Source organism: Myiozetetes cayanensis, unplaced genomic scaffold (assembly GCF_022539395.1).
Source record: "Myiozetetes cayanensis isolate MyiCay16 unplaced genomic scaffold, myiCay2020 scf9, whole genome shotgun sequence".
Classification (NCBI taxonomy): Eukaryota; Metazoa; Chordata; class Aves; order Passeriformes; family Tyrannidae; genus Myiozetetes; species Myiozetetes cayanensis.
Genome location: NW_026088185.1, coordinates 16,706,966 through 16,728,792, shown reverse-complemented (window position 1 = coordinate 16,728,792; position 21,827 = coordinate 16,706,966). Strand labels below are relative to the sequence as shown.

The following is a 21,827-nucleotide window of genomic DNA, read 5'->3' as shown; positions in this document are numbered from 1 at the left end:
AAGTTGTGCATGTTTTATCTAACTGCATTTTCTGCCTTAAGCAAGATGCAATTCAGCTTAAACCTACTCTTCTCCAAAGGCCTAGAGCACTACAGATGGCATAAATACATAAACTGATGCTACCAGCTCTGTGATCCTACCAGCATTGGTGAGATTTTTGCCAGTAAGGGGGCACTCTGATCAGCAAGAACCTTTTAGATCACAGACACTGTCCATGTACATAAATTCAATTTCAAACAGAGACCAGTTTCAAGCTGACAGATACTTTCACTCAGAATTAGTAGAGTGAAACAGTACAGTTGACGTAAAAACCACACAGCTTCCCTGTAAGCTGAATTTACCACATAAGACAGTAAACACTGTTCTCTAACTGTCTATAAAGCTTCCAACTAGCATTGTTACACCAACTTTACTCCCAGCAACTTGGGCATAGTGTTTGTTCTTACTTTGGCAGTTTGTACAAGCAATATTTAAGGCCATCAGTTTGTATATGCAGACTCCCGTGGATGACAAGATCCAAGTGGCTCATCCTTTCTCACTCCATTTCAAGCCGTTCAGAAGTGCAGTGTTTCTTCAAAATGTACCTTTGGTTTCCCTACATTCTAACCACAGGAGAAGTTCTGAATACTCAGCACTTTCTTGCCACCATCTTCTTGCCTCACAAACACACTCTCCCCTCCTCTCTTTTCCAGGACTTTGCCTTCCCCCAGCCTTAGCACCCTTGATCTGCATGCAAGACCTCTCCCTGCATCCTTATAGCAGTGCTTTGGTTTGCTTCCCACTGTTGTCCTACTAGGACTCACCTACCCAGCCCACTCAGCATCTCATTCTCAAGCCATCTCGTCTATCTCACCTCTACTTAAAGCTTCCTTGAAGTTTGCTTAAGTGCAGAGAAAACAGAGACAGAAAGCCCAGAACAGCACAATAGGCAGCTTCTGGAAACAGCCGGACATGTCACAATAGGCAGGAGCACTGCTCTCTGGGCCCAGCACGCCCTCCTTTGAACACACCAATGACAAAAAATAAAGGAAACTATGATCTTGGACACAAATCATTGGCAATTAAGAACTGGAAAGCAAAGAGTGATCATCAGAAATACACACTTCCACAGAAAAGGGCTTCTGCCAATAGACAATCTACAGCCATTTAGAAGTTCATATACAGACACAAATAGTAGGAGAGCATCTCAGATTTTCCATAAACACAAATGTGACTAATTGTGGCGTTACAATGTAGTATTTTCCTTCTTTCTTACCCACTCCTATTTTATCCACTATATAAATCTGGAAAACTGCAGTACTTTCAGAGTGTACATTTTAACTGCAGATATGAAAACTGTTACTATTGCCTCAAACTGTTTAGAGTGCTTGTCTTTGTGTATTCCTTTTATAGAAAGAATAAAAATGTTTACCTCTGCTTGAAATGGTTCTTTCTCTCTCCCCATCGAAGATCAGCCAGCTCTAGGGTAGAGGAGCAGCAGCAATTTAACTCTGCATGGTGACCCCATAAAGCAATGTAGGACTTAGAGAGATTTCCTGTAGAGAATTCAGTTTTATTTGTCTTTTACTGGGTGTCATTCCCTGCAGCATGGCCATCTCTAACATCAGAGAGTAATGTTGTCTGGGAGGAAATAGTCTGCTATCTGCTGACACAGCAGCTCTTGCCCCAAACTTTGATTTTCTTTGATAATATGCCTATCGAACACAGATCAGGCCTCAGGTGATGAACTTTGTGGAAGAGGCCAGTTCTCAGTGATGTGGACCAAACACCAATATCATCAGCAAAAAAAAATGTTTTATTTCATGTTCTGAATTGAACTAGGGCCAAAGAATGGTGTAAGTCACAAATATGAAAAGATATAAGAAAATATAAACATTCTTCCATAAGCTACAGCCTAGGCACTAACCAGAAAGCATTAGCATATGTTGTGAGATGCTAATCTTGCTTTGTTTGGCAGCAGCATCTGTCAAGAATTAACTCCTGGAGAGATGCACAACCAGTGGACGTGGCCATTTGCTGACCCATAAAACAGACTCCTTTTTGTGCCTGAAAAACTTTTTCTAGAAAGTTCCTCCTTGGCCCCCAAATCTTCCTTATTAGCACCTTCTCTACACCCAGAGGATGCACATAAAAAAATCACTTGACCTAGAGAAACAAAGCCCTAATTTATTGGCTGGTGAGACTCTCAAGCCACAAAAAAACAGCACAGTTGAACAGAAAACATAATTTCATCTCTGTTTTTCAGAGTACAAGTGCCAACAGCATTTCAGAAACTAAGCTCAAGTCATCACAAAATGTTTTCAGCAGCAGCCAAGCAGGCCCTAGCAGTTAGGGCTTTTACACACTCCAACCAAAATAAAACTCAAACAGCACCGAGGTAATTAAAGGATGAATACAGTCATTGCCCTAGGCAGCAGCACTAAAACAGATGGGCTTCAACTCCATGGTTTGAGGGTAAATAGGAGAAGCTGATCGTTGGCTGCAGCAGCACTGGAAGCGTTCTGCAGAAGTCCCTGTGCAGCTGGCAGCAGGAGGGGAAGGTGATGGCAGACAGCTTCTGGGAGGGGGCAGCAGGGTGGAAGGTGCAGAGAATGGCCAAAATATCCCTGTCTCTTGCACGTGTACTAAAGAAGGAAGGGGCACACACCAAATGTCCTTCATCGCTCCTACACAAGACCTTGGGATGTGCATTTCTTTCTACAAAGCCCCTTTCCACCCCTGGGCTCCCAGCAGTGGTAAGTTAATGACACTCTGTAACGGGGCAGAAGCAGCACCTCGGTGCAAAGAGCAAGCACCACACACGGCTACACGCGTGTCCCACGAGGCCCTGTGGAACCCAACCCACCCCTGCCCTTGGCTTCAGGCTGCCACACACTGCCAAAGGCGGCAGAGAAGTTCATTTCAGTCGGTGCTCAATAAACAAAGAGAGAAAGCTGAGGTCAGGCTTTCTTGCCTGGCATGAAATGTTTTCTTAGAAACAAATACTTCTTCAGCATTCAAGACCATCAAACGAATACAAAAAGGGAAATGATCCTCTGGCTCAATCTCATCCTGTCTTCACCTTTTCATAGCATAGGGGTAATAAACTATTTCTGAACAAAATATCTTGCACAGATTTACAGCACTCTTATTTTTAAGAGATGTCAGGCAACTTTTTGGTATATTGCCTTTCTCTTAAACAAAAACTATTACATTGTTATTTTACAAAAAATGTTGGGGTTTAAAAGTCACTGAATTAAATAATGTTAATCCAAAAGTAATGTTGCTTTATTAGTCCCTTAAAACAAAGACATTAATGACAAGAACCTGATGGCACACATGGCCTGGCGCCATGTGGAAAGCACTTAGGGTTTCACAACTAGTGTGTCGCAGAATTTCCTTTGTTTATGGGAAGATCCCCACAGGGCTGAGAACACCCCAGGCAATAAGAGCCACATTTTCTGCCAATTCCTGAATATACAATATACTGTATGACACTCAGCAACGATGACTGATACTTCTAGACTGAGTCTTTGATGCTACTTTAATGTTATCTTTGGCACACAATTTCCTTTGAATTAGAAAAAAAGCTTTGAAAATTTTTAGACACATCAAGGCTCTTCCTAAGGCAGTCAGACACCATTGCTGTAAGGAGCTTCAGTGCAAAAGCTTCCAAAAAAAACACTACCTATTTTCTCCACCTTCTCCAGGCAGAGAAAAGACATCAGACAGGCATCCACTTTAACACTGGGCAGATGTAAGAGCTCGGCATGTGTCCTGCTAACCCTCCCAGTGGAGGATCCCCTGCTCTGAGCCCACTGTGCTGCCAACACAACCCACCCTGATGGGGAGCTGGAGCGAGGTAGCTGTTAAGTGTTCAACTAAATCCCAGTCTGAACACAGAGACAAATTGCCTCTAGGACCAAAAGGGAGCTATTGCCAGCTTACGTGGTTCACCTTCTGCCAGTGGATGGCCACTTGCAGGCAGAGGACGCAGGTAGCTGGCTCAAACACCTGTTTCCTGGGAAAGCTGGCACATAACAAAGGCTGTCCTCCACTCAAGCCATCCACCATCCACCCAAAGGGATGTGTCCAAGCCTTTGGGTAGAGGGGACAGTCACCAGCAACAGCTCTCCTCACACAAAGTTCAACTCCATTGCCTTGTCCTTTGGCACGGGTAGCTACACTCCTTAATGGTCATAAATTCCCATGAATGTGGTCAGCTTTGGACTTTTAAAATTAAATGATGTTTGAGTTATCTAAGCAAGAAAATAGGTGAGTGTATTTTCTTCTTTTTCAAAGGCATTTGTATCTAGGAGGAGAACAAGAGTACAATACAATCAAAAGGAAAAATAAAAACCAGTGAAAACAGGAACAGATAACAAAAGCATCCCTTTGGCTGTAAGATGGCACTACATCACCTACACTGTGCCCCAGGAATTTTTAACAGGACAAAAATTATTTTTATTTGCTCTTTCATCCTCACTTGTTTTTGCTTTTAGCACTCCACACAAGTACAGTTAGGTTTCTAATTAATCCTGGAGTTAAAATGATTAAGTGAAAGCCAGTGTGAACAATGCCTCAGAAAGCTACAAGGGCTAATACCATTTCTCCGATGTGACCAAGTGGGAGACAAGAAAGCACGCTCAGCAGAAATGAAGGGGCTTAAAGAAGGGCATGCTCTGAATAATTGCATCAGTCTTGAGGGGGAAAGAGAACACAGATCACACTGCCATCCTGGTTTCTACAAACGTCTGATCTAGCAACAATAAATTCTGTGGGAATGCTTCTAATGGAGTTGAATGAGAGACCCACTGAAAACAGACAGAGTTTAATGCTTTTTATTAGCAGGTCTACTATTATTGCCTCTTTATGAATGATGGGAAATTTTAATAAGTAATATTTTGCCATCATAAGCACTGCTGCTGTTAAATGAACTCATCTTCTAAGTGATTAGACCAGGTTGCAAATGATCTGTTTCTAGATTTTCATTTAACCAAAGCAAGGGAAGCAAGTATTCATTTTTCCTGCCCTTTGCCAGATAACTACTGGCACATGACTGCATGAACGATGATAAATAAAAATTTTTTAAATCCTTTACAACAAAAAAATTTAAATTAAATTAAATTTTAAGCTGGAATTTTCACAAATGCAATAGTAACAAGCAAAACACAGCTGTTCTCTTTGTCTTGACTGTAGTTTAATGGAGGGGTAGGGAAATACCCACCCCATGAGAGCACAGGTAGCTTATTGCTTAAGATAAATTTCAAAACCTCTAGTATTATTTCTTAGTGTTGTTGAATGTATAAAAATTTAGATCTCAGAGAGGTAAAAAGATAACAAGTGCCACCTTGTGGGCGTATAACAAAAACAGGATTTAATGTTGCTGTTTCCAAGGGGATATCTCAGCCTTCAGAGAACAGGCTATAGATGATTTTCAGTATTACTGGGAACACCACCTTTGCTCCCTAAGAAAAGGCAGACACGATGGGAACTGATACCTGAAATGGCTCTGTGGGTCAGCTGCAGGTCCAACAGCAGAGTCAGGCCACCACCCTCTGCTTTACATTGCCACAGGAGTCATGACAGCTCTAGACTCACAGGTATCCTGAAATGTCTAATTTTCACAGTAAAAAACTTCCAGATGAAGACGTCAAATCAAACATGCCTCTCCAATGTATCTGTTTCAAAGAAAAACAGCCTGTCAATTTATTTTTTTTAAAACTCATTGTGACAAAACTGTGTCTGGCTGCAGCCCTGAAGTGCTGGATCAATGAGTTAGGCAGTTCCCCATCCTCCCTAAGGGTTATTTGAAAGGTCTGTTGCAACCTAATTTTGAAAGCTCAAACTTGACAGAAATATGCCTTTATTGGATGAATCACATCTTTTAGATTTAAAGAGAAATTTGTCCAAATATCTTTTAAATCAGTACAGCAAACTCTTGTTTACTGGAAATTCAGAGTAATGTCAGGTAACACAAGCTTAAACACTGCAATCAAACTTCTCTGATTTAAATCCAGACTGGTTTTCTTCAGAGGCACTGTTTTGATCATGGTTAGTGAAGTTTGCTTGGAAGCCTGGAGAAATACCTGCTGGGGCTATTGCTCTTACAGTCTCCTACTCCAACCATGGCAAGGGATAATACAGGAGAAAATATTTAACCTTCGACATTTCCTTTCCTATTTTTTCTCTTTCACAAATCCTTCTTTGTCTCCTATTTTAAAAGTCTGCTGGCACAGAAATTGAGCTCATTTCCCATCACTTGCTTCACTTCTTCCAAACATTAATAATACTAACAGAGACACATCAGTTTTACCATAAGTTCAAACCAGTGACAACTGTTACAGCCACAGCCTCAAGGCATTCATCAAAATATTTTTGTCTTCATTTCTCTAACACATCTACCAGGGAATATTGATTGCAGCTTGATTACACAAATATTCTGAACAGTTGCCCTAAAAATGAAAAAGAACAACATGACACAGTATAAAAGTGTCTTCTAGCTCTAAATTAATCCTCTCCTCTGACTATGAAGTCTGTCCAGTCAAGGTTGAGTAGAAGAGGCCCTAAAAAAAGACAGGTTTTCAGGCACTTTTGAAATACAACCCCTCCATCCATTGCATAATACCCTAATTTTCTGAATGGCGAGACATGCTTTATCACCATTTGTGTGGTTGCTTTGAAATTTTTTTTCCACACAAAACACGGAAATAATGAACATAACTCCACTCTCCTGCTCTAAAATCCACTTCTAAGCGTTGTGGCTTTACCAAAAGCTGAACCACAACAAGAGCGTAACAATAACTCTGCCTCTCTATCCATCATTTAAATATCTGCTGAGAACTTGTCAGCCGTTGCATTTTAGGCCAAGAAAGCTGCTGTACATTCATCAGCCTCCTGGGGGGAAAAGAAACCCCAAACCAAACCACCCATTGCCAGCCCAGGCAAAAATCAGCATCATACAGAGAAAATTAAGAGCAGATCTATTTCTGACTGCTGTTATAACTGGCCTCAAGACAGACTTACATGTTCCAAAGAACATCTAACTGTGTCAGATGGTCTATTAGATGCTGTTGCCTCTCCTTCCCCAAACTTAACCCATTTCAACTCCTAGACTATCAAGTTACAACACACCTATTATGATTCTTATTACTAACAGATTTTTCATTTTCTAAAACAGTCGTCAATAACACACATCATTGCTCAGGCAAAAATGTGGCTTGTATTTATGTCCTTATTTCCAGAGCAGATGCAACTACCAAGTAAAGTATCCTTGCCTGGGATCATGATTGTTTTTTTTAATGTCATGAAGGAAAGTCCTAAAAAACATTATTGGCAGAGTCTGAGAAAGGGAAAAGGACACAATGTGGTGGGATACCTTTTCTTGATCTGGAATTTAAGTTATTACTCCAAAAGGCATTATCCAATTGCTGTGAGCTTCTCCCCAGTCTGAAAGTTGTGCCACTCCTTACCTCTTTCTGTGCTCATACAAAACATCTAAGAGGCCTCCAATGGCACAAAGTAGGATGCTCCAGGTAGAAAAGCTGAAAACTTCACATTCCTTTTAGGCAATTCTCCAGCTCACTGTTACAATTGCAGCCAAAGAACTATGGCAAAAGACATTTACCCAACAGGTCCTCTGTGTTTATAGCATTACATCCATCTTTTTCATAACTATTTTACTCCTCAGTAGGCTCATCTGCTGCACTAGGCAGGAAACAGAGAAAGGAGAGAGAGCAGGTGTGAGGGCCAGTCCACAGAGAAGCTGTGCTCTGCCTCCACTCCTGCACCACCCAGCACATTGTGGAGCTGGAGCAACAGCCAAAAAACCATCTCAGAGGTGCTTCAGTAGCTATGCAAGCTCTGAGAGGTTTTCTACATAGGCTCCCCATCTGTCCTCAGTTCCTTCTGTGTTTGGGAGGAGAAAATTAGATCGGGGGAGTTGCTGGAGGGAGAGCTGAACACAAAGGTTTGTCACCTCCCTGCAGGAATGCTGGAAAACCAGCTAGAAAGCTAGATATGATCAGTGCTCAGAGATATAATGGAAACTTGACTTATTAGCTCTTATGTTTTCATGGCAATGCATTAAACAGGAGGTTTTCAAAGATTATTAGCTGCATTTCTGGGATATCAACATATCCTTATGTGGAAATGACCACAAGTGAAAAGCAGTCTTTGTCCTATAGGACAAGACATCTAAACAGAAAATAGGAACAGGAGCTGGTGAGAGAAGCAGAGGCTTTTGTAGATGAGATCATCCTATAGATCAAAGAAAGATCAGTATCTCTATTCCTAAGTCTTGCTAAACCAATATTCCCCCAGCCAGCATTGTCTCTCTGGATAACAGCTCTTTTAGTGTCTTCAGCTCCACTCTGACTTTATAAAAAGAAGCTTATCATGGCAATTGACAGCACAGGAAAACACATACAGACAGACACAGGGATGTGATAGGATATGACAGATCAAAAATCCATGTTATAGTTTAAAAATGGTCCTGGCCTGACTACACGGCTTGTTGGGAACTGCTGGAGGCAGAACATTGCAAGAAATTGTCAGATTGTAATACACAGGATTTCCATACAGAAATAAGGGCAAATGCAGCTCTGAGACACTGCAAGCCCTGCCTGGGTCTTCCACAGCTGCTCTTGAGCAGCAATGAAGAAGGAAGATGCCATTTTCTTTACGTTTAAGAGTCATGACTAACAGCAGCACCAACAGCACCCCACCAACAAAGCAGAAAAAAAAAGCTTTCTATTTCTCACAGATCTTTCTACTCAGTGGAAAAAAAAAGTCAATAAGCTGAGTTAGCCAGTGTGAGCTCTGCCTCTGACTCTACCTCAGTCTACAATTCACTCATTTCAGAGGCTGCTTTGGAGGCATCCCCCAAGTCACCAGCCCAGGAGTGCATCATTCTCTGTCCCGCCCTGGAGCTCACCATGCTTTGGGACAGCTGTGACACAGGAGCTACATTTCAGCTCCTGCTAATTCTGAGCCTGCAAAAGAGCAAGTCAGGACAAAATGATCACCTTTAGTCTGATGCAGGAGGAGGTGGACTGGGGTGAGGATATCTTCTTATATAGTACAGTTTCAATGAAAGCTCAGGAATAAGAGACTCTCCATTGAGCTTGCTGCTCTGCCACCAAGGAGGGGCACACAAGGGTGCTGGGAGGGAGCTGTGACCACAGCTTGTTTTGACATGATGTGGAATTGGGCAGATACACAGGGCAGCCAGGAGTTCCCCAAGAACCACGTTAAAGCAACAGCAGAGCTGTATGCACATGAGCTCACCATTGGAAATGAACGCTGCGACAAGTTTCCTCTCTTCTTGTTGTTTTTTTTTTTCAGGTTGATTATTTTCCTTCACGTACTTTCAAATATTTACCTTGTTATACTAAAAATGTTATTTCTCAAAGAAATATCTGACATAGTTCATTTACCATGTAAATTTTGGCATTGAAATAATATTCAACACAAAGTTTCTGAATGTTTTCTCACCAGGAAAAGGAATCACTATTTCATTTCTAAATACTTCTCTGCTTCTGTTAAACCCATGAAGACTTTTCTCAGCACCTATACTCCTAAGAAAAGAAATACTGGAAAGGAAATCAGTAAAATTAATTGCTGTGTCAAAATCATGCTTCCTTTATTGGAAGGATATATCCATGTGTGCAAGTTTAGCGTGTAAGGCAGAGATGAGGAAGAATTACATCCTGTTTGGGTTTTTTTTGTGGGCTGTTTTTTGTTTTGGATTGTTTTGGGGTTTTTTTGTGGGTTTTTTTGGTGGTTTTTTTTGTTTTGTTTTTGGTGTTTTTGGTGGTTTTTTTTTTTGGTTTTTTTATGAAAAGTGATCCAAGATTGCACTGAAGCATTGAGTCCAGATTCATATGGAAACCATAAAGAGCAGCTGAGAAATCCTGGAAGACTGGCACTATCAAATAATTATCAGCAAATTTTATAGTCTGTAATCTGCTCTAGATTGTATAGGTATCAGATATTAATTCACCATTGAGGAGCCTGACTTGTACCCCGCCAATGCGAGAGTCAATGGCTGGTCAGGTACTGCACTAATGCACTGGGTTTGTTTTTCAGAACTGTACTATGACTCCCTTTTTCACAGTCCCCTATTTACACTGCACAAGAAATGATTTCATACCTCCTTATCCATTGCTGCAGCAGTACTCGAAGACTTTGCTAGATGAAACTCTTTACTGTGAGGGTGATGAGGCACTAGAACAGGCTGCCCAGAGAAGTAAGTTGTGGATGCCCCATTCCCAGAAGTGTTCAAGGCTAGGTTGGATGAGGCTTTGAGCAATGAGATCTAGTGGAAGGTGCCCATAGTAGGGAAGTTGGAACTAGATGAGGTCCCCTCTAACTGATGATGCTCTGTTGTACTTGCAATATAATTGAAATGGTTGCAGTTACGGCTTTGTAGCCGTGGTGTCACATCACAATGCAATGGGTAACAAAACAATACTAGCATTTAGGAAGCAGTATTTTACCTTTACCTTCAGAGTGAAATTTCCCTCAAGTAAGCTGTCTTAGGACATTCAGTTGCTGATCAAGATCAGAAAACATTTTAATTTCAGTTCTTAAGTGGCAAAGCTATCTACAAGCAGCTGCTCTTGTAACAAAGGAAGCAGGAAGGAGATGAAGATGGGGAGGAGGACTGCAGCAGAAAGGAAGTCACCACCTCCCGCCAGCACCAGGAATATCCAGCTGTTGATGTTTTCAACAGAGCCAGATCCTGCCACCTGCAGCAAAGATGGATGTGACAGTGGACTTCCTAACAAAGCTGGCAGAGACCACAAGGGCAGTTACCTGCTCACTGTGAGCAGAAAAGTCTTGCTTGCGACTTCTTCAGTGGTCCACAACCAGAGGATGCAGTTTTCCTAATGCATTTTCCCAAGGGACAAAGATTCGGTCACGTGAAAAACAGACTTTATCACATCCTATTAGCATTAAACAAAATTTTTAACCCAAATCTAACCAGTGCTGATATGACCAACCTTCCATGATGCTTATCACAGAACTACTAATAAAGTAATAAAAATAAATTTGGGGATGAACGTATCAAAATATATCATGGAAATTAGACTCCCATAGGAATAAATAGGATTTTATGAGCACAATTTCTAGTAACTACAAAATCACTTCAGATACATCACCTTTTTCATTCTGACAGAGTGTTGGAAATACCAAATGTCAATCAATTCTTACACATTCACAGAGGCTGCTGAACACACAGTGAACACTACTGGTTTCCCAGCTGGGTGTGACCAATCCTCCCCCTCCTCCTGACTAGAATCAGGACACTGACCAACCACTCACTCCACCATACAGTCAAACCCTCAGGAACAGTGTTGAGAACCACAAGAACTTCTTGCAGTTCTTTTTACCAGAACTTCTTCCCAGCATCTTCTCAGGTATGGCCAGCTAGGGTGTTTGAGGCCCAAGTGTCGTGTACTTACAAAGTCCTAGCTGTATTGTTAAATGCTTTAAAAGAATAAATATTTCAGAGACTTTAAATAATACTTTTCCTTGTTTCAATACAGACTCAAAAAAGCTAAATCTAGAGGGTTTTTAATTTTCTGTCATCATTTGTGAAGATGTAAAGGCCAAATACAATCCACCCCATTGAAAGAACAACCAAGCCAGTTCATGATTTTATCAGGGAGGAGAAAGCATCTCATAATCTGCTAATAACTACAAAAGTGCCCTTTGGCCAGATCTTGTGTCCGTTTTGTTTCATTACAAAGACATGTTTGTGCAGGGCTGTACAATCTCTGACCACGGGGTGGAGCAGCTCAATAGCCTGAGCTGCTGATGTTAATCCCCACGTTCAGAAAAAAAGAAAAATCATCTCACAATGCACAGTCAACTTAGTTTGCACAGATCAGTTACCTATGTCTGCACTCTTGGAGGATCCTGATTAATATTCTTTTATTTAAGGAACATAACACAGTTTTCCAAAAGCATTGCTCAAAAGGATTTGAGTTTACTGATTAAAGTGATATTTAAGTAATGACTATGGCACTGCCACTGTGTGTAAACACAGTCTTTTCTTGACACAGAGATGGGCTTTCTATCAATGGAAATCTTTTCCTACACCTAAAAAAACAGTTAAGAAGACCCCAAACCCAACAAGGCAGAAAGCATCAGCTGAGTCCAAAAGAACTAGAAGAAAACCCAGATTTACACCTGAAATGCTTCGCTGACATGAAGTGCACATCAGCAAGGCTTGGGAACTCTTCCTGGATCCTCAGATCCAAAGTGTATTTCACTTCAACATCATCAGATGAGATTCTGTGTTACACAGATTATCTCCACTTCTTAGAGGATCACTTGATGTCAAGGAGGAAGTGATACAATCGTTCAGTGTGCCTGAACTGACAATAGCACAAGAGAATCTCCTTGGAGAAAATTCCAGAATCTCATCATAATTCATTACTTGAGCACACAAGTGGACCTGCCCTTTCCTGTTTCAGCAACAATTGTCAAACCTCTGATTTCTTAAGATCTTTATACAATGTTCACAATTAATAGGAAACAAAACTTTATACCAGCCACTGTATGAAGCACATTCCTAGGCACTAAGCTGAGAAGCCATGACTGAAATTTTTTCATCCTTGTTTATAAGTGTTAGTGTCACTTCTCTGATATTTTGATCAATTGATACCAATTTACTAGTTAACAGATCAATCTCCTTTTCCCAGAACCTATGCAGGTTTTCCTTCCAATTGCATTGCTGGCAAAACCTTTCAAGGTTGCTCTCCTTATATGCTTCATTAGGTTCTATAAATCAGGAAAGGTTAGGACAGTACCTAGGAAAAGAAATTCTTACAATTCTCAGCACTTGGGCACTTTCCCTCCCAGACACACGAATAGGAGCCAGGAAGGTCTAGTTTCTCTCTACAATGGTTCCAATTTTTAACAAATCACCTTCATTTTTAAATCTTGTTAAAAAAACAAACCAAAACCGCAAACATTGTACTCATGTCCCTAATTTGTTTTGTCTAATTAGACTATCTGCAGTTCTCATTGTGACTTAGATGTTGAATTGCTTAAATCTCCTCTAAAATTAGCCTGTCAGTTGGTACTGAATGAAGCCCACATATTTTAAGCAAGGGCTAAACAGTTCAAGATTATCTACTGTAGCCAGGTTAAAAAAGATCAGTTTGAATTCACTCTTTTCTGGGGAAAAAGATCTAGCGCAGGCAGTGTCACATGTGGTATGTATTCACTTTGTTGCTCATCTTATGTTCTTGAAACAGTTCTCAAAGTTCTTTACACATTTTTTTTTAGCCTAGAAGCATCCATGATAGGTACCATTCCTAAAGCATCCCACATTTATGTTCGCTGTAGCGACAAAAGCCCTACTGTAAATACCCCAATTCCGTGACCAAGCTTCCGTCACCCAGTTCAGTTAAGGAACACATTCAAAGAACACTTTTCTGCTACAAACTGACTCTTTAGTTAAGGGGCTCTGTCAGTAAACTTTACTATCACATCTAGCCAAAAGTTTTAAGCATAGTTTAGGGCCACATATACAAATATAGAGAAGAACTTGAATTGTAGGTGATCTGTTTATTTCCTGTTCTTAGAAGGCTCTGCACACAAGAAAAGAAATAAGCAAACTGAGTATTTCCTATCCTACAGAGAATATGCAGGCATTATCTGTTGTGAGTCATTTTTTAGAGGAACACTTATTTTCTATGTACCTGTGCTAACCAAGCACTCTAAAATTTAACACCCTTTCCCAAGACAGCAAAACATTTATTTAGAGGAATTTCTCTCTTTAAGATTGACACATTAGAAAAGATGTGCTTGTGCCAACATAAGTATACCCTTCCTTTTGAAGCAGCCATGAGTCAATAAGCACAGTTTGCATGGAGAACAGTAACCACAGATGCATAGAACTTTAAATAGTAATTTATTCATTAGGATTTCAAGTATGGAAGAATTTACTTCAAAATGTTCACTTCATACCTATAGTACCAAATAGATTCATAGAAAATTAAATCTGTGCAGTAGGATACCAGAGCTCACAGCTGTGGAAGTAATTCTGTCAAATGAGCAAATTAATATTTACATGCTCTTTCAGAAATGTATGGACACCTGAAGAGGAGGAATAATTGGCTTTTTTGTCCCTACCCTTCCTGCCTGTAGCAGTGTACTGCTTGTTTCTTTTAATCTGATATTTTCCCTATAGATTTCTCTAAAAACTGCCCTTGTTCATCATCTCTTACATAACCATATCTGTCATGCTGACTACAGCTCTGTCTCTATTCCCATTCATCTGTAGCCACTCATCAGAGTGCAAGCACTTCAAAGATTAAAAGAGAATTGCTTCACTTTTCATTTCTTAACCACCAATATTCAGGGATGAGTTTTCATCCATTGGCAGGCTCTGAGCAAGAAGGCAAGAGCATGAATAACTAATGACAAATATGTCCATGAAGATGTCTCCTGGCTGTTTTGAAATGTCTTTGTTCACACAAGAGAGTTGATGAGCAAACAAATGAACAGAAAGGGAATTCATAAAACACAAGGACAACTCGTAAGCACTAAAATATAACAAAACTGTTCTTCTTTCAAGGTACAATGTTGACTTTCTTTAAACACTTCTCAGGACATTCAAAGACTCAAGCAAACAGTGGTAGCAATGTGATAACTTAATACTTCCCTCCTCCTTTTCCCTCTACATTGTTACCTTCCCATACTTGAATCATCCAAGTGGAATGGTGGAGTGGCAGCACACACTTCAGCCCTGTCGCTGTGCAATCTCACAGCTTAGGGCATTAACAGATGGGCTTTAGGAAGTCTAGAAACTTGACTGATTGTTCCTCCTGTCTCTAGGAAGCTGCTACCCCTTGCACAGATTCAGTGGAGCAGAACCAGTGGGTATCCCTCAGTCATCTCCCTGCTAAACCAGGCAAGTGGGTTCAGCCCAGCTCCACGAAGGTTGACCACTTACAGTCACAACAGGCCATTTCTGGCACCATAACTTTATCACAGAATCATTGAATATCCTGAGTTGGAAGGCACCCAAAAGGATCACTGAGTCCAGCTCCTGGTCCTGCACAGGACAACCCCCAAAATTGCACCATATGTCTGTGAGCATTAATTTTGTGTAGCTATGAACTCTGCTGGGATGGCACTTTTGCCTGAAGTAACCAGAGTGATTGCTAGGTAACAGAGGTACATTTTCAGCTAACAGCCTCCATGTCTCCCATCACTGACTGCTTCCAACAGGGGCTGCTCTTCCTCTCCGTATCTGTGGAACAGCTGAACTCCTCTTCCCCACAACCCACACCACAAACAGACTCGTCATCTGTACCACTGCACCATGGGAACATGAGTAGCTCCCTACTGATCTTCCATACAGCCAATTGTCAGCACAGGATATCTTGGAAGGTCATGACTGAGAGAATATGATAAAATGAAGAAAAGAATTTTAAAATAACTAAAACTGATAAAGAGAAGAGTCTTAACATTTTCCTCCTTTGTTCTTTACTGTTGCGTCCCAATCTCGCCAATAAGCTGTAACTGAAATGGAATAAGCCAGGAGACACACATAGTCCAAGGTTAACGGCCTTTTTTTGATACCAAGAAAATGATTAGAAGTTCTTTTCTCCAACCAGCTTTCTAAAGAGTCTCAAGGTGCCACCTCAAAGCTGCAAACCGCAGTTAGTGCTCCTGTGGCTATGTGGGACTGCCCTGGGTACAATGGCAAAGGGAACCTCCAACAGGAACAGGAAGCTCTCAACCACTCTGTCAAGTAAAAATAAGGTACACCTGACTTTTCAACTGCTTCATAATCCCATGTCCATTTTAACCCAGAATCTGCAACGTCACCCTGTCTCTAGACATATCCCCTTTTAGTGCAGTCTTTGGACTATGCACCAAAATAGCCATAAAACAGTGTCAAAGTGCATGGAGAAAGCACATTACGACACTTCCCATCCCTCTCCTTTCCCTTGCTGTGCTCATATACATACACAGTAATTGAAAGGGACTCAGAAAACTTGGTGAATTTTCTCCCTCATCCAATTTATCTCAAATTCTACATGCTTTTGGAGTGCAACTTTTTAGAAGAAACCTAAGAACGTGTGAAATTTGGTTCAGTGTGATATATCATTGTGGGCTAGGGGAAATAAAACTCTGACTTTGAGCCTAGAATTTATGTGAATGAGCAGAAACAAAGAAACAACTCCTTTGGGACCTGTTTGTTAAGGACAATTTTACTGGTATAAGATAGGTGTGACTTTAAAACAGTACAATTACAGATGCTTAGTCCCTCAAAATCGATACATTCATTCAGACACATTTATTTTGCCTTTCCTCAGATTTGCTGATGTTGTTTTGGTAGGGGTGTCTTTTGAAACAAACTAAACCCCACTCTTTTGTGGGTTATATCTTTAATGAGTTGCTATGGGTCAGCTGTAGCACAGTAACTGAAAATGCAACTATCCACAGGCAGACAAAATTCAAACTAAAGGCTGAACTCTGTCTTGAAGCTCAAAGCAAACACGTTGTGGTCTGTCTTTGTTATTTGCTGAGACAAAGTGTGGCAAGCTACCTCAGCTCAGAGAACACACAGCAACACAGTCAGCTGTGCTAGCTCAACCATAAGTTAAGCACAACAGCATCTGCAAACATATTGCACTTTCATACATTTCTGCATTTACACAACTCACATTCTTGCGTTCATAGTTAAAGACATACTCTAAAGCTTTTACATTTGTGAAAGACACCACATTCATTTGTTGACAAACATTAGCGATATTTGTTGCACTGTTTTATTGTCATTTTGTGTTTTCTTAAAAGGGTATAATCCTGAGGGTTTACCCTTGGCAAGATAATGTTTAAAACCTAGACACAGCAGAGCACTCCACTCTCTCTTCTCTTGACTCCTTATCTTTTACATGTATCAGTGTCATTTACTGTAACAACAGGCATGATAACACAAAAAAACTTCAATTTTCTTTGTAATGCAAATTTGTATTAATAGAAAATGTCATTCAGTAGACCAAACACATGCAAATTAGAAATGAATCACAGGAGTTTGGAAAAAAAAAAAAAAGAAAGCTACCTGATGTAGGAATGCCATGTTCTTTAAAAGCTCAAATTAAAATATTCTTAATTTTTGCAGACAAAGATTGTAATGACACTCAGCATGGAAAATGTGTGGATTTTCAATAGCCTAAGAATTCTTACTCTGTCAGTGACAACTAGAGTACTTAACTCCAGGGACTGTGTAACAAACTACATGTTTTCTTAACAATCTATTTTACAACGATACAATATAACATGTGCAGTGGTTGTTTTACAACAGCCAATCTACCATTTGATCTCTGTGTTCACTTTCGCTTCTAAATTAAAGAGCTCGATGCTCATTCTGCACCTGACAATGTGCAGGGCCTCCATACCTGCACCTCCTGAAATCTGGGGGCTCAAGTGAACTCAGGTGACAACCTCAGGCCTAAAGTGAGAGACACAGTTTAGTCTACTGTGACCTATGATCTGTGACCTTTTGCATCCTGAAAAACTCGAGCAGGAAATATAAATATAAGAGACAGCACTGTAACTAAATCCAATACTGCATAGATTTTATCTACAGAGAGCTATCTTGCAACACATGCTAAACTTGTTTTTAGATGGGGTTTAATATGCCACAATAATATAACAGGTGTCAAATTCTAGAAAAACCCATTAAACCGTTTTTATTCTTTTAAGAAATTGTATCAGCCCAAGAATCAGTAGATGAATGAAAGCAAGCCATTTGTTCACACATGAACTAAAAGCCACAGCCTAAACACTACGAATAGACTTCATATCCTCATTTAAACCTGTTCACTAGAAAGCACTTATGGTGCGCGAGCCTCTTAGGAGAGAGTATCCCGATTATCCTGTTAACTCTGTACTGACGTTAGTCATGCTAATTTCTGCTTTCCTTCGCATTGTTGCATTTACCTAATGGTGCTAGACACAGTTCGTAGCCTTTTTCCCCTCTCACTGTAAAATTTAAGCATAAGCAAGATTAATTTAATAACCTTACTTAGGAGCACCCGCATGTTCAACAGTTTAAACTACAGTTCTCCCACGCCGATTCCCACCACGCTGTGAAACACAGACGCACCGGGCTGCACTCGCAGCCTCCCGAAACCTCCTTTCCCGGACTGTGCCCTCGGCAGGGACACACCAGGTCCCCGCGGGCAGCGGCGCCCCGGGGGTCTCTCCCGAGCCAGCCCGCAACTCCGCCGCGCAGTCCCCGGCGGCCGCGGGCTTCCCGAGCCACCCTAACTTTTACCCTCCCGCCGCAGCCGAGCCCCGCCGGGCCGGCCCCGGGGCTGCCCCGCCGGGGCGCGATTCCCCGCAGCCCCCGGGCCCGGCCCTGCGGGGCGGCGCCCACGCCCAGGCGCTGCCGCGCCGCAGACAATGGGGGCGGCAGCCCCGCGCCCGCCGAGCCGCGGCGGCGGCGGCGCTTCACTCACCGAACAAGGTCAGAGCCATCGCGGCGGCGGCGGCGGCGGGGCGGGCCCGGGGGCGGCGGGGGCTGGCCGGGCGGCGCGGCGCTGGCATTGGCGCGGCGGCAGCTCTCGCATCAGCGGCGGGGCGCGCCTGCAACACAAGTTGGGCGCGGGGCTGTCAGGGCGCCCCGCGGCACCGGCGGCCGCCGCCACTTGCTGCCGCGGGGCGGGGCGGGCGCAGCCCGGGCAGGGTAGGGCAGGGCAGGGCAGGGCAGGGCAGGGCAGGGCAGGGCAGGGCAGGGGGTGTCGGGGGAGGGCGGCCGGGGACGCGCGGCACCGGGGACAGCCCGCGCCCGCCCCCCGCCCGCTGCTCACGCTGCGTCCCGCCGCCTCGGGGAGCCATCTTGCGCCGCACGGCCCGGCCCCGCCCGCCGGGACGGTTCCCATGGCAACGCGGCCGCCGCCGCCGGGGCACAAAGGGATGCGCGTCCCCTCCCGCCGGGCTCCCGCTCCCGTCCCCGCACACGGACGGCGCACCCGCTCGTCCCTCGGGCACCGCCGAGCCGTCCCGCACGCCTCTGCTCCTCTCAGGAGGTTCCCCGTGGAAAGCACCGCTGCCCCACGGCCGGTGCCTCCTGCGCTTTGGCGCGGCTTTGCCTGCCTGGTCCGACTGGAGAGCCAACGCTCCTGTGAAAAACATGACTCTTTTGAAAGCGAGGTGAGAATTGTCCCTCAAATGCCAGCAAGCACGAAGAGAGCAAACCCACAGTTTTCCCTTTAAAATCTTTGGTGCGAGAAATTTCAGTCAGCCCAGCTGCCGTCATTTTTCGCTGTCCAGGACTGTAAATTTCAGAGCTAAAAACATTTAATTGAAAAGACAGCATCGCGCCTGGTCTATCTCACTAGTACAATTTGCATTTTTAACCTGAAAACGGATACTCACAACAGAGGGTAGCGAGTACTCAGCAGATCCTCCCAGCACAAGCAGGATACCCAGACCCACCTCTCTTGGCTGCACAGAAGTTCCTCACTCGCAGGTACTTCTCCTCTCAGAAGCAAGCTGTGCATGCTGAGAATTCAAATCCAGCCTGAGCACAATCCACACAAGTTTAATCTACTACAGCTGCACAAATTCACAACCTTCAGCCGGAGGCTTTCAAGACCTCAGCCAGGGCAAGCAGGCTTTGCAGGTGTTTTTATGAACATCATAGAACCTGTCCCACCTTCGCTTGGGGCACCGTGGTGGCTTCTGTGGCGGGTGCGCAGTGAGAAGCCTGCCTTCAAGACAAGGTTTCTGGCAGAGCACAGCCTGAAGGAAGAAGAGTGTGTATACAGGCTGCATCCACAGCTGCTGCAATTAATGGTTCCAGTTCTGTGAACGGAGCTCAGGGTCAGCAAGTACATAAGACACATTTTCTTTCAGCAAGAAAACTAAAACAAAGGTCTGTCTGAAAAATAGGTGGTTTATGCAGCTAGCTGCACAGGTTTTCATGTTCAGAGTTCTACCTAATCTGTTTTGTAGAGAACAAAAGGAAAAGATAGCGTGGGAGATTTCAACATCTTTAAATCCAGTTTAAGACAACAAGAAAAATATGCAGCTTCGTTATGTCTGTCAAATATTTTAAAACATAGATTTTTATGTTGATACACTTTGTTTAGTATGCAAAGTTAAAAAAAAAAAAAATTATCCCAGACTGATCATTTCCTTCATTTTATTCATTGCCAAAGGAATTCTAGCACGATGGACCTGATTTCACAAACCATTCTCATTTTGCATGTATAAAGTGCAAAAGTTTATTGAGCAGCTGGACTACTAAGAAATAATATTTTAATTGCAGAGCTAAAAGGTTAAAAATAGATGAAAACTGGTTTGGAAAAAAGCAACACAATAAATCTTCACCATCCTGCCTACATGATTTGACCTTTGTGTGCATGAAGTGTTTTGCTTGGCTTTCTGGAAATAAGTTGGATCTTCCTACAGATTTTTTTCCCTCTTACATTTCCTGGAATTAAATCCTAAGCTTTCACTCCAACTTCCTTCAATTAAATGGCCAGTTTTTACTATTCCACTACTCCCAAATCTTTATTGCTAACTACTGAACTGTATGTTTACTTTAAAAATGCTTTCCTGTACAGAGAGTGTAACACAGGTTTTCATAATAGGCATTATCAATACTAGAGTTGTTAAGATCAGTCTGAGTGATTTGATTAGTCATTTCAATTCTCTAATAATGTCTTTGCTATTAGTGCAGTAATGGCTAAAACCTAGGGAAGTGTGTTGGTCATTTCACAGTTAGTTACTGGAGCTGTATTTTACTGTGCCTGGAAGAGTTCTGCAGAACTGAGCGCTGAATTCAGAGCTGATCTGAATTTTCAAAACAAATTGAGCTCAATCATTATCTCTGACTAGATTCTTTTCTTGGTTTAGGACGATATTTTGACCCAGGCTCCAGCACCCTGCAGAGAATAGCAGCAGATTTTGGAAGGACTTCACCATCAAGCTCATACCCAGTGCTCTCAACCAGCCCTCCCAGGTGTTGGCACAAGAAAGGTGACAGGAGTAGCAAGGAGCGTGTCTGTACACAGTATGTACCCTCTTACCCAATGGCAGCTCCGGCTTTTACAAGGGCTGACAGTCTTAACATGGCAGGAAGAAATCAAAGATGCAAAGCAGAAAAAAAAATTAGCCCAAAGTTCACCAGGCGAAGGTCCCTTCCACCACACCCTACTTCTGAATGGACCTGAAATCCTCATGGAGATTTCTGTTTAACAACAACATTATCTTAAAATTACATAATGCCTTATCGAGCCAGCACATCTTAGTGCACCAGCAATAACAATGATTTAACTGTAATTGTGGGAATTTCATTAGAGCTGGAGCTGGCCGAGCACTGACGCCTGTCGCCTTGCACAGGGGCAAAGAGAGGAAATGCAGATGTTTGGAAGCAGCTGAACCACAGCTCCCACCTGGCCCTGTTTGGCCAGAGGGGCTGTTCCTTCACAGAGACCCCAGAGCATAGGTTTGCTCTTTTGCAGGGGAGAGCACAAAAGAGAACCCCATTGTGCATGACCTTGATGTAAATGGCAGCAAGCATGACCTTAGTGTCTTGTTTCCCTGGATCTTTAGCCCTTGAAAAGCCCTCCTTTGCAAAACTGCCTTGTTAGCATCATTTAGCCTAGAAAAAGTGCTCTCATACTTGCCACCTCCTAGGAGTATTTGGGGGTGTATTTACAAAGTGTACCCCAAGGATAAAAGAGAAAGAATGCATAATATGCTATTTTCTTGCCTGCTCACTGTCCTTCAGTAGGTATCTTGCCTTGTCTCCCAAACCTCAAGGCTCTTTAAAAACTGCAGACAGTTACTACTGCTTCATTATT

At 42.6% G+C, this 21,827-nt stretch overlaps 1 protein-coding gene across 1 annotated transcript in view; it reads right to left on the bottom strand.

Annotated features, from left to right (window-relative positions):
* The window catches only part of CHN1 (chimerin 1), a 97,327-nt gene extending 78,820 nt beyond the window's left edge, over positions 1-18,507 (bottom strand). The window contains exon 1 of the mRNA XM_050340157.1: positions 18,474-18,507. Within this exon, the coding sequence (XP_050196114.1) occupies positions 18,474-18,492 (19 nt within the window). The 5' untranslated portion in view covers positions 18,493-18,507. The remainder of the gene's footprint in view (positions 1-18,473) is intronic.
* Between the last annotated feature and the right edge of the window lie 3,320 nt (positions 18,508-21,827).